This window comes from Opisthocomus hoazin, chromosome 19 (assembly GCF_030867145.1).
Source record: "Opisthocomus hoazin isolate bOpiHoa1 chromosome 19, bOpiHoa1.hap1, whole genome shotgun sequence".
In the NCBI taxonomy this organism is placed as follows: domain Eukaryota; kingdom Metazoa; phylum Chordata; class Aves; order Opisthocomiformes; family Opisthocomidae; genus Opisthocomus; species Opisthocomus hoazin.
Genome location: NC_134432.1, coordinates 7,855,569 through 7,875,745, shown reverse-complemented (window position 1 = coordinate 7,875,745; position 20,177 = coordinate 7,855,569). Strand labels below are relative to the sequence as shown.

At 50.5% G+C, this 20,177-nt stretch overlaps 1 protein-coding gene across 10 annotated transcripts in view; it reads right to left on the bottom strand.

Moving 5' to 3' along the window:
- Nucleotides 1-682: 682 nt before the first annotated feature.
- EHMT1 (euchromatic histone lysine methyltransferase 1) overlaps nucleotides 683-20,177 on the bottom strand; it is a 126,405-nt gene continuing 106,910 nt past the window's right edge. For all 10 annotated transcript variants that reach the window (XM_075439280.1, XM_075439285.1, XM_075439282.1 and 7 more), the window contains 9 exons: nucleotides 17,973-18,127; nucleotides 16,974-17,141; nucleotides 16,442-16,586; nucleotides 15,382-15,459; nucleotides 14,090-14,205; nucleotides 11,706-11,792; nucleotides 6,757-6,835; nucleotides 2,783-2,958; nucleotides 683-2,498 (listed from right to left, as the gene is read on the bottom strand). In XM_075439280.1, the coding sequence (XP_075295395.1) occupies nucleotides 2,315-2,498; nucleotides 2,783-2,958; nucleotides 6,757-6,835; nucleotides 11,706-11,792; nucleotides 14,090-14,205; nucleotides 15,382-15,459; nucleotides 16,442-16,586; nucleotides 16,974-17,141; nucleotides 17,973-18,127 (1,188 nt within the window). In that variant the 3' untranslated portion in view covers nucleotides 683-2,314. The remainder of the gene's footprint in view (nucleotides 2,499-2,782; nucleotides 2,959-6,756; nucleotides 6,836-11,705; nucleotides 11,793-14,089; nucleotides 14,206-15,381; nucleotides 15,460-16,441; nucleotides 16,587-16,973; nucleotides 17,142-17,972; nucleotides 18,128-20,177) is intronic.

The following is a 20,177-nucleotide window of genomic DNA, read 5'->3' as shown; positions in this document are numbered from 1 at the left end:
GCTGCGCTTTGTCACGCAGCCTTGGCAGCCCCCACCCAGCACCCCGGAGCTCGGGGGGACCCCCCGGCACTGCTCCCCCGGGACCTTCACCCCGCAGCAGCCCCCAAGCCCAGCCCCGGTCCCAGCCCGCACTGCCGGCACAGCCAAAAGCCCGCCGAGCCCTGCGGTTCCTCCTCCCAAGCTGGTGAGCATCCCTGGGGTTTGCTCCCAAGTAGGAGATTCTCCCCCTCGCCCCTTTCCTTGGCCTATTTTATTTTACCTTATTTTCTTGCCTCCGTGGAGGCGACGGGGAGGCACCATGGCTTGCTCGAAGCCTGTGCTGGCCGCAGCACGGCGGTGGGCACCGGCGCTGCCAACCCCACGGCCAGAGTCCGGGCTCCCACAGAGGACACCTTTGAGACTGAGGGATTGCACAAAAGTTAAAAGCCAACCCCCAAACCCCCCAGAACAAAAAGCGAACAGCCAGCCAGGCTTCTTTCTCCTTGCTCAAAAGCATGCAGGGGTTTTTTTCGCTTTCTTACTTTTCCTCTTCAGCCCAAGGAGGAGAGGTCTCAGCGCCAGTCCCTCCGCTCCAGCCGAACCAGCACGGCAGACAGAAAGGCCAAACTCCTTTTAAAGCACTTTTTTTTTCTTTTTTTTATTGATTTCATTGAAAACAGAACAAGAAAATGATCAGAGCCAAAAGACTGCTCCTTTAAAACTGTCAAAAACATTAACAGAAAAAAAATAATAATAATAATAAACATGACGGCATTATGAATGTTCTAGAAGAGATGAACAAAAAAACCTGTTACTGCACTAATTACAGTATTTAAAGATATATGCAAAAAAAAAAAAAATTAAGATAATGACCTGCCCAGCCACCACACAAAAGGTGATGGCAAATTTATTCACACTACAATACTAACAATTTAAAAAAAGTTTTGTGTTTTTTTTCCTGCGTTTTTATACTAAAATCACTTTGTTCTTTTTATACAATTGATAGTTTATATTCACGTGGTGAGCAAAAATCACACCAGAATCAGCACCGTTTTGTTTTGTGGTTTCTTTTTGTCATTGTTTTGTTTTTTTGTGGGTTTTTTTTTAGTTTTTTTTAGTTTTTAACGCTAGTCCCCAATGTTTCGGTAATGATAAAAAATAAATCCGTTTCTTGAAACCTCATAGCGTGTGGCTTAAAAATTAATCGAAGGTGCCCCGCGTTGAGAAACGTGATGGGAACAGACGAGCTGGTGGCATCTGGGATCTTCTCGCCGCGACATGTCCTGTCCGCTGTTTGCCCCAGCCGGCGGACGCACGTCGAGGGTCTCTATAATATAGATCTCATTCGCTTTATTTTTAAAAAAAGAAAAACTGGTTTTCTTCAGCAGTTAGTGTCTTGTACAATCCCCTGCAACCTTCCCTCCGTAAATCAGCTAACGCGCCGGGGAGAGGGAAATCCTTCCACGGACGAACCAAACACTGCGACAGTAACACGGCCAAGCGCCGCCGGCGAGAGCTGCTGGGGAACGGAGAAAGCCCGGGAGGGAGCAGGGTCTTAGGGGAAGCGGCTCTGGCCGGCTCCGGAGAGAGCCAGCGACCACAGGGATGCTAAAGACTGCGGGTTTCTTCTCAGCGGAAGAGAAAAAAGCCGGCGGATTTGGTAGGAAGGAGGGCATTTGCTAGAAACGCCCTCCGGCTCCGAGGGAAAGGCCCCACCGCAACGTCCTGCGAGATGGGGGAGAAATTTGTGATTTAAAAAAAAAAAAAAAAAACCAACGAAAAAACCAAACAAACCAACAAAAACCAACCAGCAGGACCTGCCCCGGGGCTGTGCCAAGCAAACGCCAACGCCAGCACCTCCCTCCCCCTGCCCGCTCCCCCGGCTTTCAGAAAGAAAGTCCCATCAAGTATTCAAAGTTTATTACAAGTGAACTGGAGATGACTTGGCATGAGCGATCCATTCAATTAACAACATTCGGCGGACGGGCGGCTCTCCCTGGGCTCTGACAACACGCAGCACATTAAGAGACGGAGGCCAGGACAGCTCGCATGGAAAAAAAAAAAAGCAACAGCCACCCCTCCACACGCAACTGTGAAAACCAGCAGCTTGCCAGGACCGGGGAGGGGAGAACAACATCACCCAGGCGGGATTTGCTTTCACTTATTCCTCAAGTAACAGTCGGTGGCACAGCCCTAAGCGTCACTAACTCTTGGCTTTTCTTGAGCAGGTGGTGGTTTTGTTTTGTTTTTTTTTTTCTTTTTCTCTTTAAATGGAAATTCAGACAGTATGTGAATCTATAGGGTTAAAACCAGTCAGTCTCTGGGGAGCGGAGCCTCAAAAGGGGCCGGCTGCCGTGGCAGAGCTGGTGTCCGGGAGCCCGTTTTCCTGCGTGTCCTGGGACGAGGTGCTCGCCTGCCGCTGGGCCAGCGCTGAGCTCGAGTGTTTGCACTTGGGTGAACCGCACTGACAGCTGAAGTATTTGCCTTTGATGTCCCAGAACCTGTCTCCGTAGTCAAAGCTGCAAGAGAGAGAGAGAGAGACGGGGTCACTGCAAAGCGGCAGCACGCAGGAGCAAGAGGCACCACGCATCGGCGCAAGACACCGGGGTCAGCAACCCTCGGAGCTGCCACGATTTGGGATTTTACCAGGCTTGAGGGGATGGAAATCCTTGGGGGATCCCTGGGGATACTGTCCCAGGAGCAAACGGGTGGAGGGAACCAGCTCAGGAGCAGCAGAGCTTTCGTCCCCCTGCGCTCATCCTTCCCACAGCAAGGCGGGGGCAGCCCCCGGAACAGCACCTACCCGATTTCTTCTCCGGCTTCTATATGCCTCGTGCTGAAGAAGGCGATCCTGGGAAAGCGGAGGTCCTGATGCGACATGAAGACTCGCACCGGGATGAGGTTTGGCTCGCAGAGGTGGTTTATAAAGCGGCTGATGTTGCCATAGAAACGGGCATCTATGCAGTACACCTCTCCATCCTGGAGGAGAAACGTTGCACCCTTCATTAGACGAGGTTGGGTTAAGTATTATCACCGCTACTTGTTTAAATAAAACAAATGACCCAGCTATGGCCCAGGCTGCCCACAGAAGCTGTAGCTGCCCCCTCCCTGGCAGGGTTCAAAGCCAGGTTGGATGGAGCTCTGAGCAACCTGGGCTGGTGGAAGATGTCCCTGCTCATGGCAGGGGGGTTGGAACAAGACGATCTGTAAGGTCCCTTCCAACCCAAACCATTCTATGATTCTATGATTCCACTCATGCTCTAGAGAGCTCCAAGAAGCAGAACAACCAGGGCAGGACACCCACCGCAGGTTTAAAAGGACTGAACACACACAATTTATACCCAGCAGCACCCTGAGAACACAGCTGCCTGCAGGGCACTCCACCCCCCCAAGCCCAAAGACCTTTTCAAATGCCCTGACACTGGCTGGGCCAGCAGCTCTCCCAGCCCTGCTTTGCCGAAGCACCAGTCTGGAGCAGTGGGATCGCTGCTTGGCGCAGGCAGACACCTCGTGGGTCACAGCCACTGGATAGGGGAACAGGCATCTGTTCTGTCCTCTAGTTGAACACGGCAGCTAGGAAACGCAAAGCCAGAGCCTCGAGAAAACACAGGGTTTTGCAGATAAAAGTGAAATCGAGAACACAGAAATTCCCTTTCCAGAGAGTGGTAATATTTTGTTTTCCTTGAAAATAAAAGAAACCCCCTCAGGGCTTTTTTATTCCAGCAGAGAATGACTGTGCAAAGCAGAGACTTTAATTACAGAAGCTAATTTCAGTTGCAAAGAGGCCAAAAGCAAAAGGATCCATTAGCGGTGCTCAGACTCCCTTTTGGGCAAGCACCTTGCCATCGTTAATGGACGAGCTGTGCCAGACCAGCACAGTACAGGAGCCCAGGGAAGATGTCCCCACAGCTGTGGGAGGCGTCACCCCACACGCTCCCGTATCACACAGTGTTACCGGCTCTAATTTCAATTTTCATTAATTCCCATCACCCTGTCACTTTTCTCCACGGAAGTGCCATGGTTGGTGAGGACATCACTCACTATCACATCCAACGACCGCCTGGAAAGATCTCAGCTCTCCACCATGCAAGTCAAGGTGCATTTCTTGAGAAAGGAGCCTGCTGCCTTGGCCAACAGAGGCAGAGTCCTCACTGTGAAGCTGCTGAGAAGGACAAGTCCCAGAGCAAACTGCTTCCCACCTTGCTATGAGGGTATCGGAAACACAAGGGTCACATGGTGGCAAGTAAGAGAGGAAGAGGAAAAACAAGGAACCTGCTCTGGGGCAAGATGAGGCTCCTTCTCAACAGAAAGATGACTGTGAAAAGGCTACGCAGAAGATGTCCATGTTCCCCTCTTACACCTAAAATCTTCAGTGGAAGTACATTATGATTTCAAATGGCTCTTAATGAGCACCAGCCACAACGCAAAGGGTTCCTGGCTAGGGACGAGTCCACATGTGGCTTTTTGCTGGTGCTCTCGGGTGAGCAGCAGCCAGGTGAGGCACCTGGTGAATCCCAGGGCAGCAATCCTGCGCTGGTATCCGTGTCACCAAGAGCGGGGCACCCAGTGGCATCAGAAGCCATTTCAGGACATGGTGAGCACTGGGGCTTCTTAGACTGGAGGACGTCTGGAGAAAGCCCCTCTTGCCTGCAGGCAGGCAGCGTGCAGCCCCCACCGCTGCCTCTCCTCGATGGAGCACAGCAGGGCCAAGCGCCTGAGCACAGGCTGCAGAGGATGACTCTGCATGGGGGAAAGGGGCGGCTTACGACGAACAGAAAGCAACCACAGCAGCTAAGACTTAACCTCGTCTTTCCCAGAAATAGTATGGGTTTTCCAGCTCTCCAGTACAGCGGCAAGGAAATTATCCCTTCAACCAGCAGAAGCCCAGAGAGCATCCCACAGAATCACAGAACATCAGGGGTTGGCAGGGACCTCTGTGGGTCACCCAGCCCAACCCCCTGCCCAAGCAGGGTCACCCAGAGCAGGCTGCACAGCACCGTGTGCAGGCGGGGCTGGAATATCTCCAGAGAAGGAGACTCCACAACCTCCCTGGGCAGCCTGGGCCAGGGCTCTGTCACCCTCAGAGGGAAGAAGTTCTTCCTTGGGTTCAGCTGGAACTTCCTTGGCTTCAGTTTGTGCCCATTGCCCCTTGTCCTGTCGCTGGGCACCACTGGAAAGAGTCTGGCCCCATCCTCCTGACACCCACCCTGCAGATATTTAGAAGCATTTATAAGGTCCCCTCTCAGCCTTCTCTTCTTCAGTCCTTCTTGAACTGGGAAGCCCAGAACCGGACACAGTAGTGCAGATGAGGCCTCACCAGGGCAGAGGGAGAGGAGAACCTCCCTCAACCTGCTGGCCATCTGCTGTGCTATGCCTCCCTCCCTGGAAACCCTGCGAGGGCAGTAAGTTTTGGCTGTTCGATGTTCGCCCACTTTCAGACACAGGATGGGATGTGACTGCAGGACCTGGCACATTGAACAACTCACCATGCACATGGCCTTGAGCGACAACTCAAGGTACAGGGACATCAGATATGACGTCCTCACCACTCTCTCACTACAGCATAAGCCCACTCAAGCCACTCCTTCCAGATGTGCCAGGACCCCAGGGCTGCCCCCTCCCAGGGTTGGGGTTCACACCCTTCATAATCACTCAGGAGGCCACAGGGCCTGGCTGGCTCTGCCCTGCCCTCCTCCACCCGTCCCAATGGGCTTCTCTTAACAATTACTAAAGGACTTGGTGCCTGGCTTTCTACAGAGGCACCACGTTGAAGATGCCGTGAAACCAGACCACGTCCTTTCACCTGTACGTAGGTCTCCCTCCTTGCTTCACTGAACGCTCGATAAGAGCAGATGCAGAGGTCCCCCCTCCAGACAGCCAGCCAGGGGCTAACCCAAAGGCAAGGCCAGGCCCAGGCAGGCTCTTGTTCATAAATGCACAGACCAGGCTGAAGTCCCTGCTGCTTTTCAACTTCTTAATTACAGTATGACCCCTCTGTTTTCAGACTGATTGCAAGACTCACTGCTTATCTTTTCTTTCAGTTGTCGAATGCTTGTTGCTTTAAAAAAAAAAAGGGGGGGCAAAAAAATAAAGCAAAGCTTCTTTGTCACTAGCTGATGACAGAAACAAGACAGAGGCTGTTTTACAGCTTTCTCTGGAAGCCACCCCACTTCTCTGAGTCCCAAGCTCACCTTTCTCCTCTTCTCCTTTCCCAAGGAAAGTCTGAAGTGATGGGCTTGCTTAAAAGCTTTAGATCACACTTTTCAAAGCAAGATTTCTACTCAGAGACAGCTCTCCACAGAGCAGCACAGCATAACTACCAGAAGAACAAGCCTCGAGTCCCTGCCAGGGTATCTGATGGATCCCTTTAGAAGCGAACGGGGATTTTTGCTGTCCTTCAGCTCATCTTTTTACCAGGAACTTAGAGCTGCCAATCAGCACAGCTGCAAGCCTGCACGTATGCACCCGGGTACCGAAACCTGAACTGAATGCAGGATGCCCAGACGGTTCTGACAGAAGAACATCTCGCACCACGACTGATGTGGGCAGCACGTACCGCAGTGGCCCAGCCCTGCCGGGCTCTGCTACCATTTTAACAAGCCCTAAGCCTTACCTGAACTGCTCTGTATTTTGACTAAAACACAGTGAGCATGCAATCCTCCTCTCTGCAGGTTTTCAGATTGTGCTGTACATCAAGATGGAGACAAATATTCTCTTTGCTCTTTTGGAGAGGTGAGACCTTGGGCTTGTCTCGCTAGATAGCTTCAGATACAGTACCTTGTTGTCAAGGTCGAAGAGGTAGGAGTCCTCTTCACGGACGTCTGCCTCAGAATCGGATATCAGCTCACCAACGTACCTGCGGACAAGCCGGAAAGCCAGAAATAAGATGCTCGTGCGATCAAAAGCTTGGGTTTAAACAGCTCTGTCTGGGAGGAGGGAAAGAAAGGGATACAGCCCAGGCACCGACGGCAACCCACAGCCTTAGCAGTGCAGGTCATCCCAGAGCCACCCAGGCAAACTCAGCTTTGCCAACTTACAGCAGCCAAAATCTGGCTCCAAACTCTGTCTTTTCAGGGCAACACTTCTAATATTAAAAATGGAGTCTTATTTCCAACAAAATTTACCTTTTCCCAAGGACTATGTTTGCTTTTGCAAATCTCTTCATTGGCCAAGATCAACACATTAATTCAATTCTCCTTACGTTCACGGTCAGACGCACATCTTGGCTCTCCTACACACCACTGCAATGCTTGTGCCGTTTGCGTCCCAAAGCAAAATGTTCGTGTCTGTCCTTCCTGTGTTTTCCAGGGTATTTTGAACAATTACATAGGCTACATACCTTAAAAAGTTTTGTTTTAAAAGTCATAGGTCTCACCTAACCTGGCAGGGTCCCTGGAAGGATCTGGGTTTCTTTCTCAATCCCTCTCAAACCAGAATAAATCAGAGCTGTGATGTGAGTAACAACCACCTTGTAAGGACTGATGCAAGGCAGATTACACCCAGGTCCTGCGAGCCCAGTGCAGCACGTGCTGCTTGGCCTGGCGTGCTGAAAAGGACTAAATACACGCATCGCCTTTCACACTCCAGACAGATGCTGGTTTTGATGGAAACCCCCTCGTTGCAGCAGTCCCTGCTGTGCTGGTGTTCCCCACATCTGTCTCCTCATCTCCATCTCAAACACTTTCAGACTGTCCAGGCTCGACATTTCCTACCCTGACCTGCTGGCAGCCAAAGACAGAGACACAAGAGGAGCGACGCTGAGGCAGAGGGAGGATATGAGAAAGAAGCAACAGCGCAGTAGATTCTGCGATGAAAATCTTCCTGGACGTTAATGCAATGCTAATTAATTATATGCAAAGGATTCACAATACAAATAAATATTCTTTGCAGCATCAACAGAGACTTCCAGGATCCGCGGCCATTATCACAGCATTCCTCCGCAGCTCGCAAGGCACTTTCAGAGCATTAACCAACCGCATCCATCTCCCACCGTGGCTCACGGCAGCATTTAACTCCAGGGCTGGGCAAGAGGAGAGCCACGAAGCATTAACCTGGAGAGGACCCACGCACTCCGTGACAAGGGATCGTCTGGCTGCAGTCCCCAAACCCGAGTGATGTGGCCAAGCCGCTCGGCCAGAGCAGGAGGCTGCCGCCACGGGACATCCTCCTGTTTGCCCCCACCACATCTTGTTATTTATGAAGTGCTCCCGTAAGGCTGCCGCATTACTGGAAATCACACGCTCGCTGGTGACCTAAAGCAATAGGAAAGACGACGGCCAGAGAGCGAGAGAAATTGCTGTAGCACGGCACAGTAGCCAGCAGCAGCTGAGAAACAGCTGAATAAGGCTGCGCGGAGAGGCACTCTGCTCAGGGACAGCCACTTTGGGTTTACAACTCGGGGAAACAAAAAACCACAATCTGACTAAAAATTGTAGTTACCATGTTCTTGTCAAGCCTATTCCTGTAACTCACTTGCTTTCCAGGACTGCGTACTGATACAAACACCTCCCCACAGCTATGGAAGGATGTGCAAGAGGCACATTTTCCCACCCAAACAAGAGCAGGAGCATCAGCCCCTTCATTTAATAACTCCCAAAGTCAAGCCAGAGTCCGTCTTCTCAGCAAGATCTTCAGCACGCTGATGGCAAGTAACCACATCTCGGAGCTTTACACTGCCACTCATCACCACAAGACCAGAGCGTGCTCCATGCAAAAATCAAGAGCAACAAGAAGACAGAATCACAGAATCACAGAATCACAGAATAGTAGGGGTTGGAAGGGACCTCTGTGGGTCATCTAGTCCAACCCCCCTGCCGAAGCAGGGTCACCTACAGTAGGCTGCACAGGATCTTGTCCAGGCGGGTCTTGAATATCTCCAGAGAAGGAGACTCCACAACCTCCCTGGGCAGCCTGGGCCAGGGCTCCGTCACCCTCAGAGGGAAGAAGTTCTTCCTCATGTTCAGATGGAACTTCCTGTGCCTCAGTTTGTGCCCATTGCCCCTTGTCCTGTCACTGGGCACCACTGAAAAGAGCTTGGCCCCATCCTCCTGACACCCACCCTTCAGATATTTGTAGGCATTTATAAGGTCCCCTCGCAGCCTTCTCTTCTTCAGGCTGAACAAGCCCAGTTCCCTCAACCTCTCCTCGTAGGGGAGATGCTCCAGTCCCCTCAAAAAAAAAAAAGACCCTAGCACAGGCTCCAGCGTTCTTCACGGGGTGTGGGAGACGGGATGCCGGGGGTGAAGGTGTGTCTAAAACACCTGGCTCGACGCAGATGGTACCTTATCAGAGCATCACTGTTTTGTATAGAAATCAAATATTCGGACAGCACGTAATGGATGAGCACCGAAAGGAACAGACCAGAATCTCACAAACCTCTGGTTTCCACATCCCACTAATTCAAAGCCTCTCCCATAAAAGCCCTTAACCAGCTGTGCCGTTTCCAGAACGAGCAGTTACACCATCCACCAAGCATGAACAGAGCAGATTCAAAACAACCCACAGCACCATCAGCACAGGGTGAGCAACAACAGCTTCCAAGAACCGACAAACTCGGAGGCCAGGGAGGAACCTGCACCGAGCACATGGGTCTCCCGAGCATCTGCGAGCAGAAGAGCCTAAAACCTCCCTGGGAGCCTGGCAGGGCAGGGAGCACGACGCTGCTGCATCTCCCCTCGCTAAACTGCTGCTTCCAAGACCGTGCTGAAGGTACCGGCGGCCGTTAGCAGGAAGGTGTGGAGCAGTCGAAGCGTCTGGAGTAGCTGGGGTCCAGGGAGTCCCGGAGATGGCGGCAGGAGGGCTGGCGGGCCACCGCGCTGGCAGAGCCTCCCTCCCCGCTGCCAAACTGCTCTGAGCAGAAGCTGCTGTGCGCTGCCGGAGGGACAGCCGGCACGCAGAAACGGAAAGGGAAACCATTTTGGAGTGATGACAGAGAAAAGCTGAAAGGTATCTGAAGTAAGGAGCGGGCTGAAAGCAGTACGTAGCAGAAAGGCACGGGTTAACAGCAGAAAGGCAGAAACAGTCAGGACCAGCAGTTTTACAAAATAAAAGCCTTGTGAGAACTATTCCAGATTTGCCCCTCACGTGAAAAACTATGGAATAAAAGCCATCCTTGCACCAATATAATAATCATCCTTCCAAAGCAGAGTAACAACCTCCATACCAAGCGACCACCCGCTCAGGGCTCTGACCGAGACGTTTGATGTAAAATGCTCTTCCACAAGAGCCGATCCCGGAAGCTGCTGTGGGTAAGCAGCCCCCAAGCACCGGGGCTTCTTTGCCAGAGATGAGGGAAAGAAGGAACCAAGTCTACAGGTTGCACATAAAGAATCACAGGAAGGGCATCAGTGCAGCGGGCTTGAGGAGAAGAGGACTGCGAGTTGGTGAGTTGAGTAAATACCCTCTGTGTGAGTGTGTGTGTGAGAGAGAACGACAGAGAGAAGGAAGGATGTGCATGGGCAAGACGTAAATTAGCTCAGCTGTTTAGTATGCAGCTCATTTAGATAATGAAGAAGATAGTGCCTACCACTGAAACAGTATCAGCCGCTCCTAGCAAGGGCAGAGGGAAGAGTTGTGGTATCTGCAGGCCATCAGCTCTGATGCGCTCTACAACGCGCCGTCTGGGTTCGTTACACTATCACACAGTGCAGCCCCGTTTCCTTGGGCTGCCCGTTCACCACGGCTTATTCCTCTTGCGTGTTAGCCTTCCAGGAGGATTTGGTAAAGTCAGTGCCTTTTTTCTTTGGGAGCAGTTTACTGGCAGGCTCTGGCTCACCTCTGGGCGCTGAATCAGGACACGGGGAGCCTTGGTACTTAGCAGGACACCCCATCTGAAGACAGACTTGAGACACTCCCCCCACACAGGAGAGTTCTGAGAATTACCTCTGAAAAAACATTTTATCGTCTGGCAGTTCCTAACATGTTGGCCAGTTCACTGCAGATTTTTCTTTTCCTTTTTATTTTTTATTTAATTCTGCAATAATTTCCCTCAATCCCCTGCCCCAATTCTATAAAACATCAATAACTAGTTCTAAAAAAACCCAGCACCTATCTCCACGAAGGCCATGAGTCCAGCCTTATTTAGAAGGTCTTAACTTACCATAGTATTGCAATGAAGAAAACACTTTCCAAAATATTTAATAAAGTACACATACCACTTTAAAGCCTGAAAACTGTGGGGTTCGACGGCAGTTTTTTCACTTGACATAAACCTGAACATTTTTGTTCTTAAGTACTTTATTGAATCAGGGCCGAAACATGTGCTTAACGCCAAGTGCTTAACTGTTTTGCTGAATCAGACTAAAGCCAGAGCTGTGACACTGGAAAACCTCTTGAGAAGTCAGTATTGAAAAAGATGCAATATAAAAAGAGTTGTTCCAAATTGCCTTGGCCTTAAGTGTCCCATATCCACGGTGAACACGTGAGTTAAGGACATTTGCAGCGTAACTCAAATCCATTCTTCCCCCATCGCTTGTGTTTCAGAGGGGTACAAGAGCTGAGCACAGACTGCAGCAAGATGGAGAGAGGTGGAGGAAGCTCCATGCCATGAGGAAAAGGACAAGCAGAGCAGGAAATGGAGTCAGGAAACCTCTGACTGACGGCAAGCAGCTCGGCTCGATGCGATGCCCATTTGCTCTTCGTGAAAACCACTCCTTCGAGAGGAGCAAACCACCCCGGCCCTCAGGAAGCGACGCGTTTGCCTGAGATATGAAAGCTGAATAACTTACTCGCACACAAAGGTTCCCAGTGGAATGTCTTGCATTGTTCGCACACCCCAGCCCATCTTTTGTGTCCGATAAAGCTGCAATCGAGTCCTAGAAAAGGGGAAATGAACCCACGTTAACGGGCAACACTCTGAAGAAAGGAAACGAATTTTCATAGAGAGATGAGCGAAAAAACCCCAGTAACCTTCCATCAGCACAAACTCCAGGGTGATTTCAATATTCACCCCCCTCCCCGTTCTCACACTGGCACCACTGTGAGTACCCCCCAATCCCACCGCTGCTCTGAGCGGGCGGGCAGATGCTCCGACGGGGACTGCCTGGGCACAAGGGGCCCATCAACCCCTTCTCCCTGCCCAGCAGCGCCCGGCGAGGTGCACATCTACAGACTGGGGAGGAGGGTATGGGACTGGATGCTCTGTGTGGTTATGCCACTGATTTATACGTGGGGCATCACAATCCCCTCCCCCACCATTTCTTTTGCCTTCCATGCACATGCCCAGCACTGGGGGGAGGGCAGGGAAGGTGGAAGGGGACTTAAGGCAGCGTAGCTCTGCAGGGAGGGATGCTGCAGGGGGAGGGTAGGGAGCTTACAGTGAATTAAGAACACCTTGAGCTAAGTGCTCTGATCCCTTTGCCCTCTGCTGAGGCCAGTGCATTTAGCAGCTGCATCATATCCAGCTCCCTGGCTGAAAGGCCAGGAAGAAACACTGCAACTTGAAACTTCTTGGTGTAATAGCTGCTCTGCAGAATTCTACTGATGGGAGTTTATAGGCAGAGAAACAATCCTGTAAGTCATTCTGCCGCCCGCTCAGCCAGAACTTGAGTTAAGTGCAGGATGAACAGTCTCCAGGGCTAGGGAAGGCTAGCTCTGCCCCCGAGGGAACCAAAACCCACTCTCAGCAATGCTGTTATCGGAATAAAGAGAAATCCGATGCTCACCTTAACTTCACCCTGTTGCTTTTTCCAGTACTTCTCTCCTCTTCCCCTCACCCATTCCCTCCTTGCACTGTCAGCTCAAACCAGGGGCTGTGCGTTTTCTTGTATTTGCTCACTAGTTTTGCCTCCACCAGCGCAAAACACGACTTTGTAACAGTGATCTCTCTCAGAGAAAGCGGTTATAACACTGTGTTTCAGGCTTGAGGAAGCTCCCTCATGTTTTGCCTCGTACACCACAGCAGAGCAGAGAGCCAAGCTCAGGTTCAGGCTCTGCTGTCGGGGCCAATACCGGCAGCAGTGGGACTGCAGCTCCGACCTCAGCTTCCCAGCTGAGCTGGGTCAGCCTGCCAGATGGAAACGTGTGCGCTGCTGACTGGAGTTAATTTGGAGCAAATGTGATAAAGGAAGCTCTGAAAACGGAGCCGGAGCACCCACGTGTCACACTGCAGCCCAGACGCAGGAGGTTTCCTCTGCTGCCTCCCCAGCGACCTCCAGCACAGCTCTGCCAAGCACCTGATCTCAGCGCCAGCTCCCGGGCTCATGGCTGGGTTTCCAACCCTTCCCCTCTTTCACAAAAACACTTTTAGCAAGGCAAAAATGCAAAAGCAACAGCTCTTGTGGTACAGCTCCTAAATCAATGCCCACACGGACACCGGAGCTCAGGGAAAGCCAGAGAGAGGTAAAGTTCCGTGGAAACGCACCAAGCTTTTTCCTTTCTTATTTTTAATGTTGCAAAATGTCAGTGAAACTACAAAGCTTGCAAAATAAGTGTTGTCAGTGCTACAAAAAAATTGCAGAAGACTTTTTTCCAGTGGGGTTCCTCTGAACTTTGTGCAGTAGCAAACTTCTCCACAGCACAGGTCTAAACCAAAACATTTACATTTTCAGCTTGGCACCAAAATCATAACGGCCTAATCTGCAGCTCCGAGGCCAACAGGTATTCAGGTACTCAATTCAGGGGGAGTCACGCCAGTAACTTGGAAATTTTAAGCAGCCAAGTCTGGGCAAGCTGGCCTATGTTTCTAATATAGACTGCTAACTTATAAGATCTTCTAAATTAAGGTTTTGCAGTTTCTGTTGCTGTCGTTTTCTTCACAGATCTCCACCTGAGAAGCTACATCTGGGCTGTTCATGCAAACCCACAAGTCATTCATATGTTTTATGGTAAGGCTCATGAAAGCACGCCACAGTTCCCACATGACAGCGACAGGGGCAGGGTGCAAATATTAACTGAGCTCACCAACCCGCTGCTGCTCTGTTCCCACCAGTAGCACACAGGAACCTGCCTGCATCCCACCACCGTGTGGTGGCACCTGCCCCAACTTCCATCTCATCCTGGGAAGTCCTGGGGTTTTGTGGGTTTATGGATGAGCTGACTAGAGAGCCAGAAAGCTCACAAGTTTGATGTTGGTCTTGCCAAGGTAAGCTGCGTTTGGACCCCCCCTCCTCACCTGAGCCCATTCTGCACCACCCGGTTCCTACAGGTTCGCCAGCACGAGCACGCGTGATTACACTCAAAGATCAGCGGTGGCTCAGCCATGTTGAATTCAGGCAGGAGTCGGCCGTCCTGCAGAGGAGAGACATTCAGGACTGGGTTAGCTGTCAGTTCCTGCAACCCCTCCAAACCAGATGCAGGCCAAGAACAGAAATACCCCCGAGTATAAAACAGGCCAGCCAACCCCAAGGTGGAGCACGCCCCGACCTCCCCAAAACCAGCATCAGAGCTCAGCTTCTGCAGTGGTTTTTCCCTCAGTCGACAGTGGCACACTCGCCACTATCACCGCCAGCTGACAAACAGCAAGAGAGCAGCTAGATTGTTGCTGCCTGGCATCACCCTATGCGTCACCAAAAGAAAAAATCCTACAGTGCTGTGCAAAAAACCCAGCGTGCATCATCATTATTACCATTTTGCAGTGCTGGAGGGGAGAAGCGGATGCTTAGTCTGTCTCTGGAATCAAGCCTAAACTTCCACAGTATGAAGTTCGTACGCCCAAGTTCTGTGAACCACATCATCTTCCCAAATAACACTCCCAAAAAAGCTACAATTCAATTATTTACCAACCATATAGGATTAAGGAAGCGATAAACGCAGTTCATCATATTTAACAAATTTGGCTTTTAAGGCTTGAAAGATGTAATCACCTATTAACGTGTAAATAAAACGGCTACAAAGCAAAGAAAGATGCCAGTATTCCCCCTGGGAGAATGCAGAGATTCACAGCACTTCTGATCTTAGCAGAACCTGTCCAAATATTAACCTCAAAAACTCCCTGGAGGACTGCAGCATACTTACCCAAAACAAACCAGGCTTCTGGCAATGCTGCAGTTAAAACATCTTTACTTTGCCTTTATCCGGAAGGATCCCAATAAATAAAAGCAGGCAAAAAAATCTCTCTACTACTCTCCCTTTGTTTACATATTACAGCATTTTCTGTGTTGCTCTGAAATGGAAGCTGATTTCACGCATGGGTTATTAAATGCTCTCTATCGCATGGGTATAATTAATGGCTCAGCTGGCATGACAGTAACACAAATAAATCACACTAGAAAAGCTTCCCTGAGTGCGCGTTTTGTTATTATCACCTACATCTCAAAGCTGAGACTACAACTTTCGGCATTTTAAAACAATAAGTAGAGGAGCTGTGGAAGGAACTGCTTTTAAGGTACTGTTCTAAAGCCTGAACTGTGCGCAGCTCAGCTCACAGAGATGGGTCTAACCCCCCAGGAGGTTCTGCGTCCTCACCTTGTCATACCAGCAGCGCATACTGAGTTGGCCACACATGCAGTTACTGGAGGAGCAGTCGTCTATACACACACAATACTGGAAGAGAAGACAAGGGGTTAACTCCACGCCACTCACGCATCACTGAAAGAGCATCTTCTGTGACCGGGTCAGAGAGGAAGCCTCAAGTCTTCGCCTTCTCCCGCTGCAGCTCATTAGCCAGAAAGATAACCAGCCTCATCAGTTCAGTGGCATTTTTACTCCGTTCTTTATTTCTGTGTGCAGTGAACGTCAAAGGAAAGGCTTGCAGGAAAGGCTTGCAGGAAAGGATCTCGTACTGAGCCATCCTCACTTCTCATGAGAGGATGTCCCCCTCTGTTACTAACCTTCCTCCATGCCCTATAGGCTGTACTCCATGCTCGAGGACAAGCAAAGCTCCCAGGACGAACCAGAGCTGGGAGATGATGCAACTCGATGTCTCAGTACTCCCTGCTGCTTGCTTCTTCCCACATGGGTGCTCCAGCTGGCTGCTTCCCCAGCACTCCCCAAGCCAACACGGTCCCACCACCAGCTGCTGCACAACAGGGCTTGGGCATGGGAAGGTCATTTCAACCATTCGAGGGCTGCGGCCAGAGAGGAGTCACCCTCACCCTACGCTTCCCCACCTTTGCTTTCACAGCCCAGCCCTTCGAGGACTTCCGCTATCACAATAAAGACCTTGGCCTGGCTGCTGCAGTCCGTAAGAAGCCAGCACCAGGAAGGTCTCCCAACAATTCACTAGCTCTCCAGATCCAGAAGAGAGGAAAAGGATAAATGGGAGCCACATCAGCCAGCGCCAGATGGCTGATGCAGCAACGCACAGCTGAGCACAGAGGTTAGCTTTCAACTCGGAAAGGAAGAACAGCAGAATCCCATCTCCTAGAGCAAAAGCTGGAGTTTAGGACTGGAGTTTCACGGCAATATTAGCACTACACATTCTCATTTTGAATGCAAAGCCCGTTCTGAGGTGCACTGCACTGCAACAGCTCTGAATGCACACACCAGGACAGGAAAAAACACATGGATACACACGATCCCTCACCTGTAAATGAGTGATGTTTCTATCAATGTCCATCGGGGAGGTGACGCAGTTCTGCGAAACGTATTTGTAGTTGCTAGGACAAGGCTCGCTGTCCACTGAATTGACGCAGGGAATCGGGATCCGCTCATAACCCCGGGCGATGTCTCTGTCAGAGGGAGCAAGAGAATTGTCACAGAAGAAAAGCTCCCCTGAACACGGGGCCATTCAGATGCCATCCTGGGGCAGAATTACCGTCCTTGATCACTGAGCATTCAAAGCCTGAAAGCAATTCAGACTAGAACAGAGTTCATTTTTTTCCACCCTGCCTTACAGATTATTCTTTGTGCTTGCGAATATTTCCATTTGGAGGACGAATTTACAAACCAGGGTCTGAATCAGCATGTGCTTAATTCTTGCTAAGCTCAAACTGACCTTCACACCAGTTTAAAAAGCAAAGCATGCACTCACAGTCCTTTCTTCAACCAGGCACCCAGCCTCCCCTGTGCAAGGGCTCTGCTTCATGACCCACAAGCAAAGCCAGCCATATTCTCACCTGCTCACGACCTTCTCTATCTGGGCAGGCTTGTCAGCAGATGATTCTCTGAGAGTCTTGTTCATCTGTAGGGCCACCCAGACCTGAGAGTTAAGGCTGGAGCACTGGAGTGGAGTCTCACCCTCCTTGTTCTTTAAAGTGACATCCGAGCCACGGGAAAGAAAGAGACTGCAAAACAGCAGGAAAAGATAAGCACCCCCAAGAGAAACCGCGCAAGGGGAAAACGAGCTGAATCACATCCTCCAGCCAGCCCTTAGGGACAAGGAAGAATCTGTAGTAGCGAATAATCACCTGAGTTTTCTTTATTAAGCATGGTTCAGTGAATCCTTCTACGCGAAGGCGCTGGCAGAAGCCACAGACTGGAGCTCTAGGCACTCACAAGAGCTCTGGGCAAACCTCGCCTTGCTTCAGGCATGACAAGTACCTTTGCTGGTACCAGCCTAACTTCAGACAGGCTTGAAACTCTCTCTGGCAGGGAAAGATATGGGGTGGGAAGAGGAGGCTGGAAATGGAAGAGTCCCACAGGAAACTGGTATTGGACTTGGCCCTTGTTGATACTCACCAGCTTTTGGCGAGTACACATGATGACTTTACTCATAGCAGTGCTGAGGCAAAGGAAAAGCCCTGCTGTCATATTATGCCACGCTAGTTGTAACAAAAAAAAAAAAAAAAAAAAAAAAGCTTTCATCAAGGATGCCTGATGCCCTTCGGCCAGGAAGCCCAGGCTGAGCAGAGCCCCTCAGGCCCTCTGCCCAAGAGTTCAGGGCCACCCCATGTTTTCTGACCTTTTTTTACACCAGCTCTGGCAGCAGCTAGGATTTCAGACCCACTGCCCTCAGGAGCAGGGCAACGGAGAAACAAGCCTTCCATCCCAATTTTGTTTTGTGCTTAAACGCCAAAGGGATTTCAAAGGATTCCCCGCGCTTGCCAGCCAGCACTCAGAGAGAAAGGAGTGACCAAGGGAAGGGAGGGAAGCGGCAGGGCTGGAGCTGTACTCACACGACACACTCGTAGCGGTTCTCTCTGGCTGCAATATGCAGGGGCGAGTCCCCGTGAATATTCACCGCATGTAAATCACACTTAGCAGCCAGCAATATCTCCGCTATGTCAACACAGCCAGAAAAAGCAGCCCAGTGCAAACAAATATTTTCCTCCTGGAGGGAAAGAAAACAGAGTAGAGGCTGTTTAGTGCATTAAAACCCGATCATTTTGGGGCTTCACCATTCCTAGCTCTGCACCCGCGGCGTGCAACATGTGGCTTGCGCTCTTCTTCCCGGCATTGCTCCTGGCCGAGACTGTCAGGGCGGCAGGGAAATCTCCACGCAGACAAGCAGGGAGTTCTCACTCCAGCCGCCTCCGCGCACCGAAGACGAGGAGGCTGCACACAAAGCGGTCCATCGCCTTCCTTACAGATGCAGGCAAATCGTCTGTCTCTAAGCCACAAAACAATCTGGACCAATACATGAGAGAGGTGACAGACGTGAACAAACACGCTGGAAAAGGCTAGAAGCTGAGCTTCCCCAGCCCAGACACACAGCAAAGCTCGCACGTCTCCCAGTGCTACGAAATGAAAAAGAGCACAGCACAAGCTATAAGGTACATGAAGGCGCTAGAAAGCGAACCACGAGCCACAGGGAAAGCAATCAATCCGACTTCAGGCATCTCTTCAGTTCTGTATGTACTCATCTCTCACTAGCAGCACTAGAAATAGCTGAACACTCATCTTTCTGATGGAGATATTTTAAGCGATGATACTGTTGTCTGTTACAGTGCAATCTGCAGCACACTTTGAACCCCTCCCCATGACGAGCTCTAAAGACATCGATTACAACACTGCAATAATAGTAATCACCACATAACTTTTCTCTTTTTTTTTTTTTCTTCAAGTAACAATAAAGCACATCTTTTAGTCACCGCAACTTAACTTAGATCCATCCTTAAATGGGGTGGCTATTGACATACACCAGGGAGCGGTGAGACTTCTGTCTATAGGGCTGCTGCCTCCCGTTATGGTAAGAGCTAGAAAAAAGCCCCTAATCAGCATCACGTACCAATCTACAGAAAAAATCACTCCTGTCGATTGCACACCACGTGCTGCTGCTCAGACAGGTTACAGACACCTCGACTCGCTACTCTGCCTCGCGTTGGCTACTGCCCAACAGCAGCATAATTACAATCAAAAGCATTTCTCCCGGAGTATGATGTTTCCCAGCACAAGTGACACTGCTTCTTAATGACTGCAATCAGGAGGCACCGAAGGCAGCGACAGTAACGGATACGCGATAGACACATCTGCTAAGAGGGTATTTTTCTTTCAAGTATATTGTTGACTGAGCTAGTTTGATTCTCATCATTTAATGTGTGATCTCGTAACTGGTAGCCAAAGGCTCCTCTGACAGACCAGAGAAGTCAGTTTTGTTCCGAGCCAGCACTGGGGCTCTGAAGCCATGCAACAACCCAACAAGCCCCCTCTCTCACCTTGGCTTTTGCTTTTAGGACCCGTATCGGATCCGGACCTGTCCGGGAACGGTCTAAGCTACCAAGAAAACAGAGGCTCCTACCGAGAAGGGGCTTTCAGACTGGGGACAGCAATTCCTCAGGAACAGCTGGAGCCCTTCTGAGCCCCATGAGGCAACGTGCCAACACCCACCCCTGCTAACACCCAAGGCACAAAATGAAGCATTTAGGAAGACAAATCCAAACCAGCTGCTTATATCCCTCGGATCCACAAAGTACTTGGAGCCTTGGACAAGAAAATACACTGTCATGAGGCACGCTAGAGTATGAAGTGATGGCAGGGCAGGTACTTCACCGTAACAACTCTGTGCAGAAAGCAGTGAAGCCAGTCACCCTCCATTTATCAAACTATCTCACATCTACAGGCCAAAGCCTGAAGTAGCGCATTGCACCACGGTTCACACCCAAGCTTGCCTTGCAGGGACTTTTGGGATTTCAATATCCTTAGAGACAGAAAGGAAAAAATGAGCAACACATTATAAAGAAAAAAAGAAGAGGAGCAGGGCTGATAGAATGAGTCTCCTGAACAGAAACCTGGATTAACGGGGGAAGAAGACGACAGCATTTCCCTTGTACCTTCTCTGTTTACTTGAAAATCCCTGCGAAACCGCCTGGCACAGCCCAACATGCAGTGCTGCTGGGCCCATGGAGCTCCCAGCAACTCAAATACGGAGTACATCCCACTTG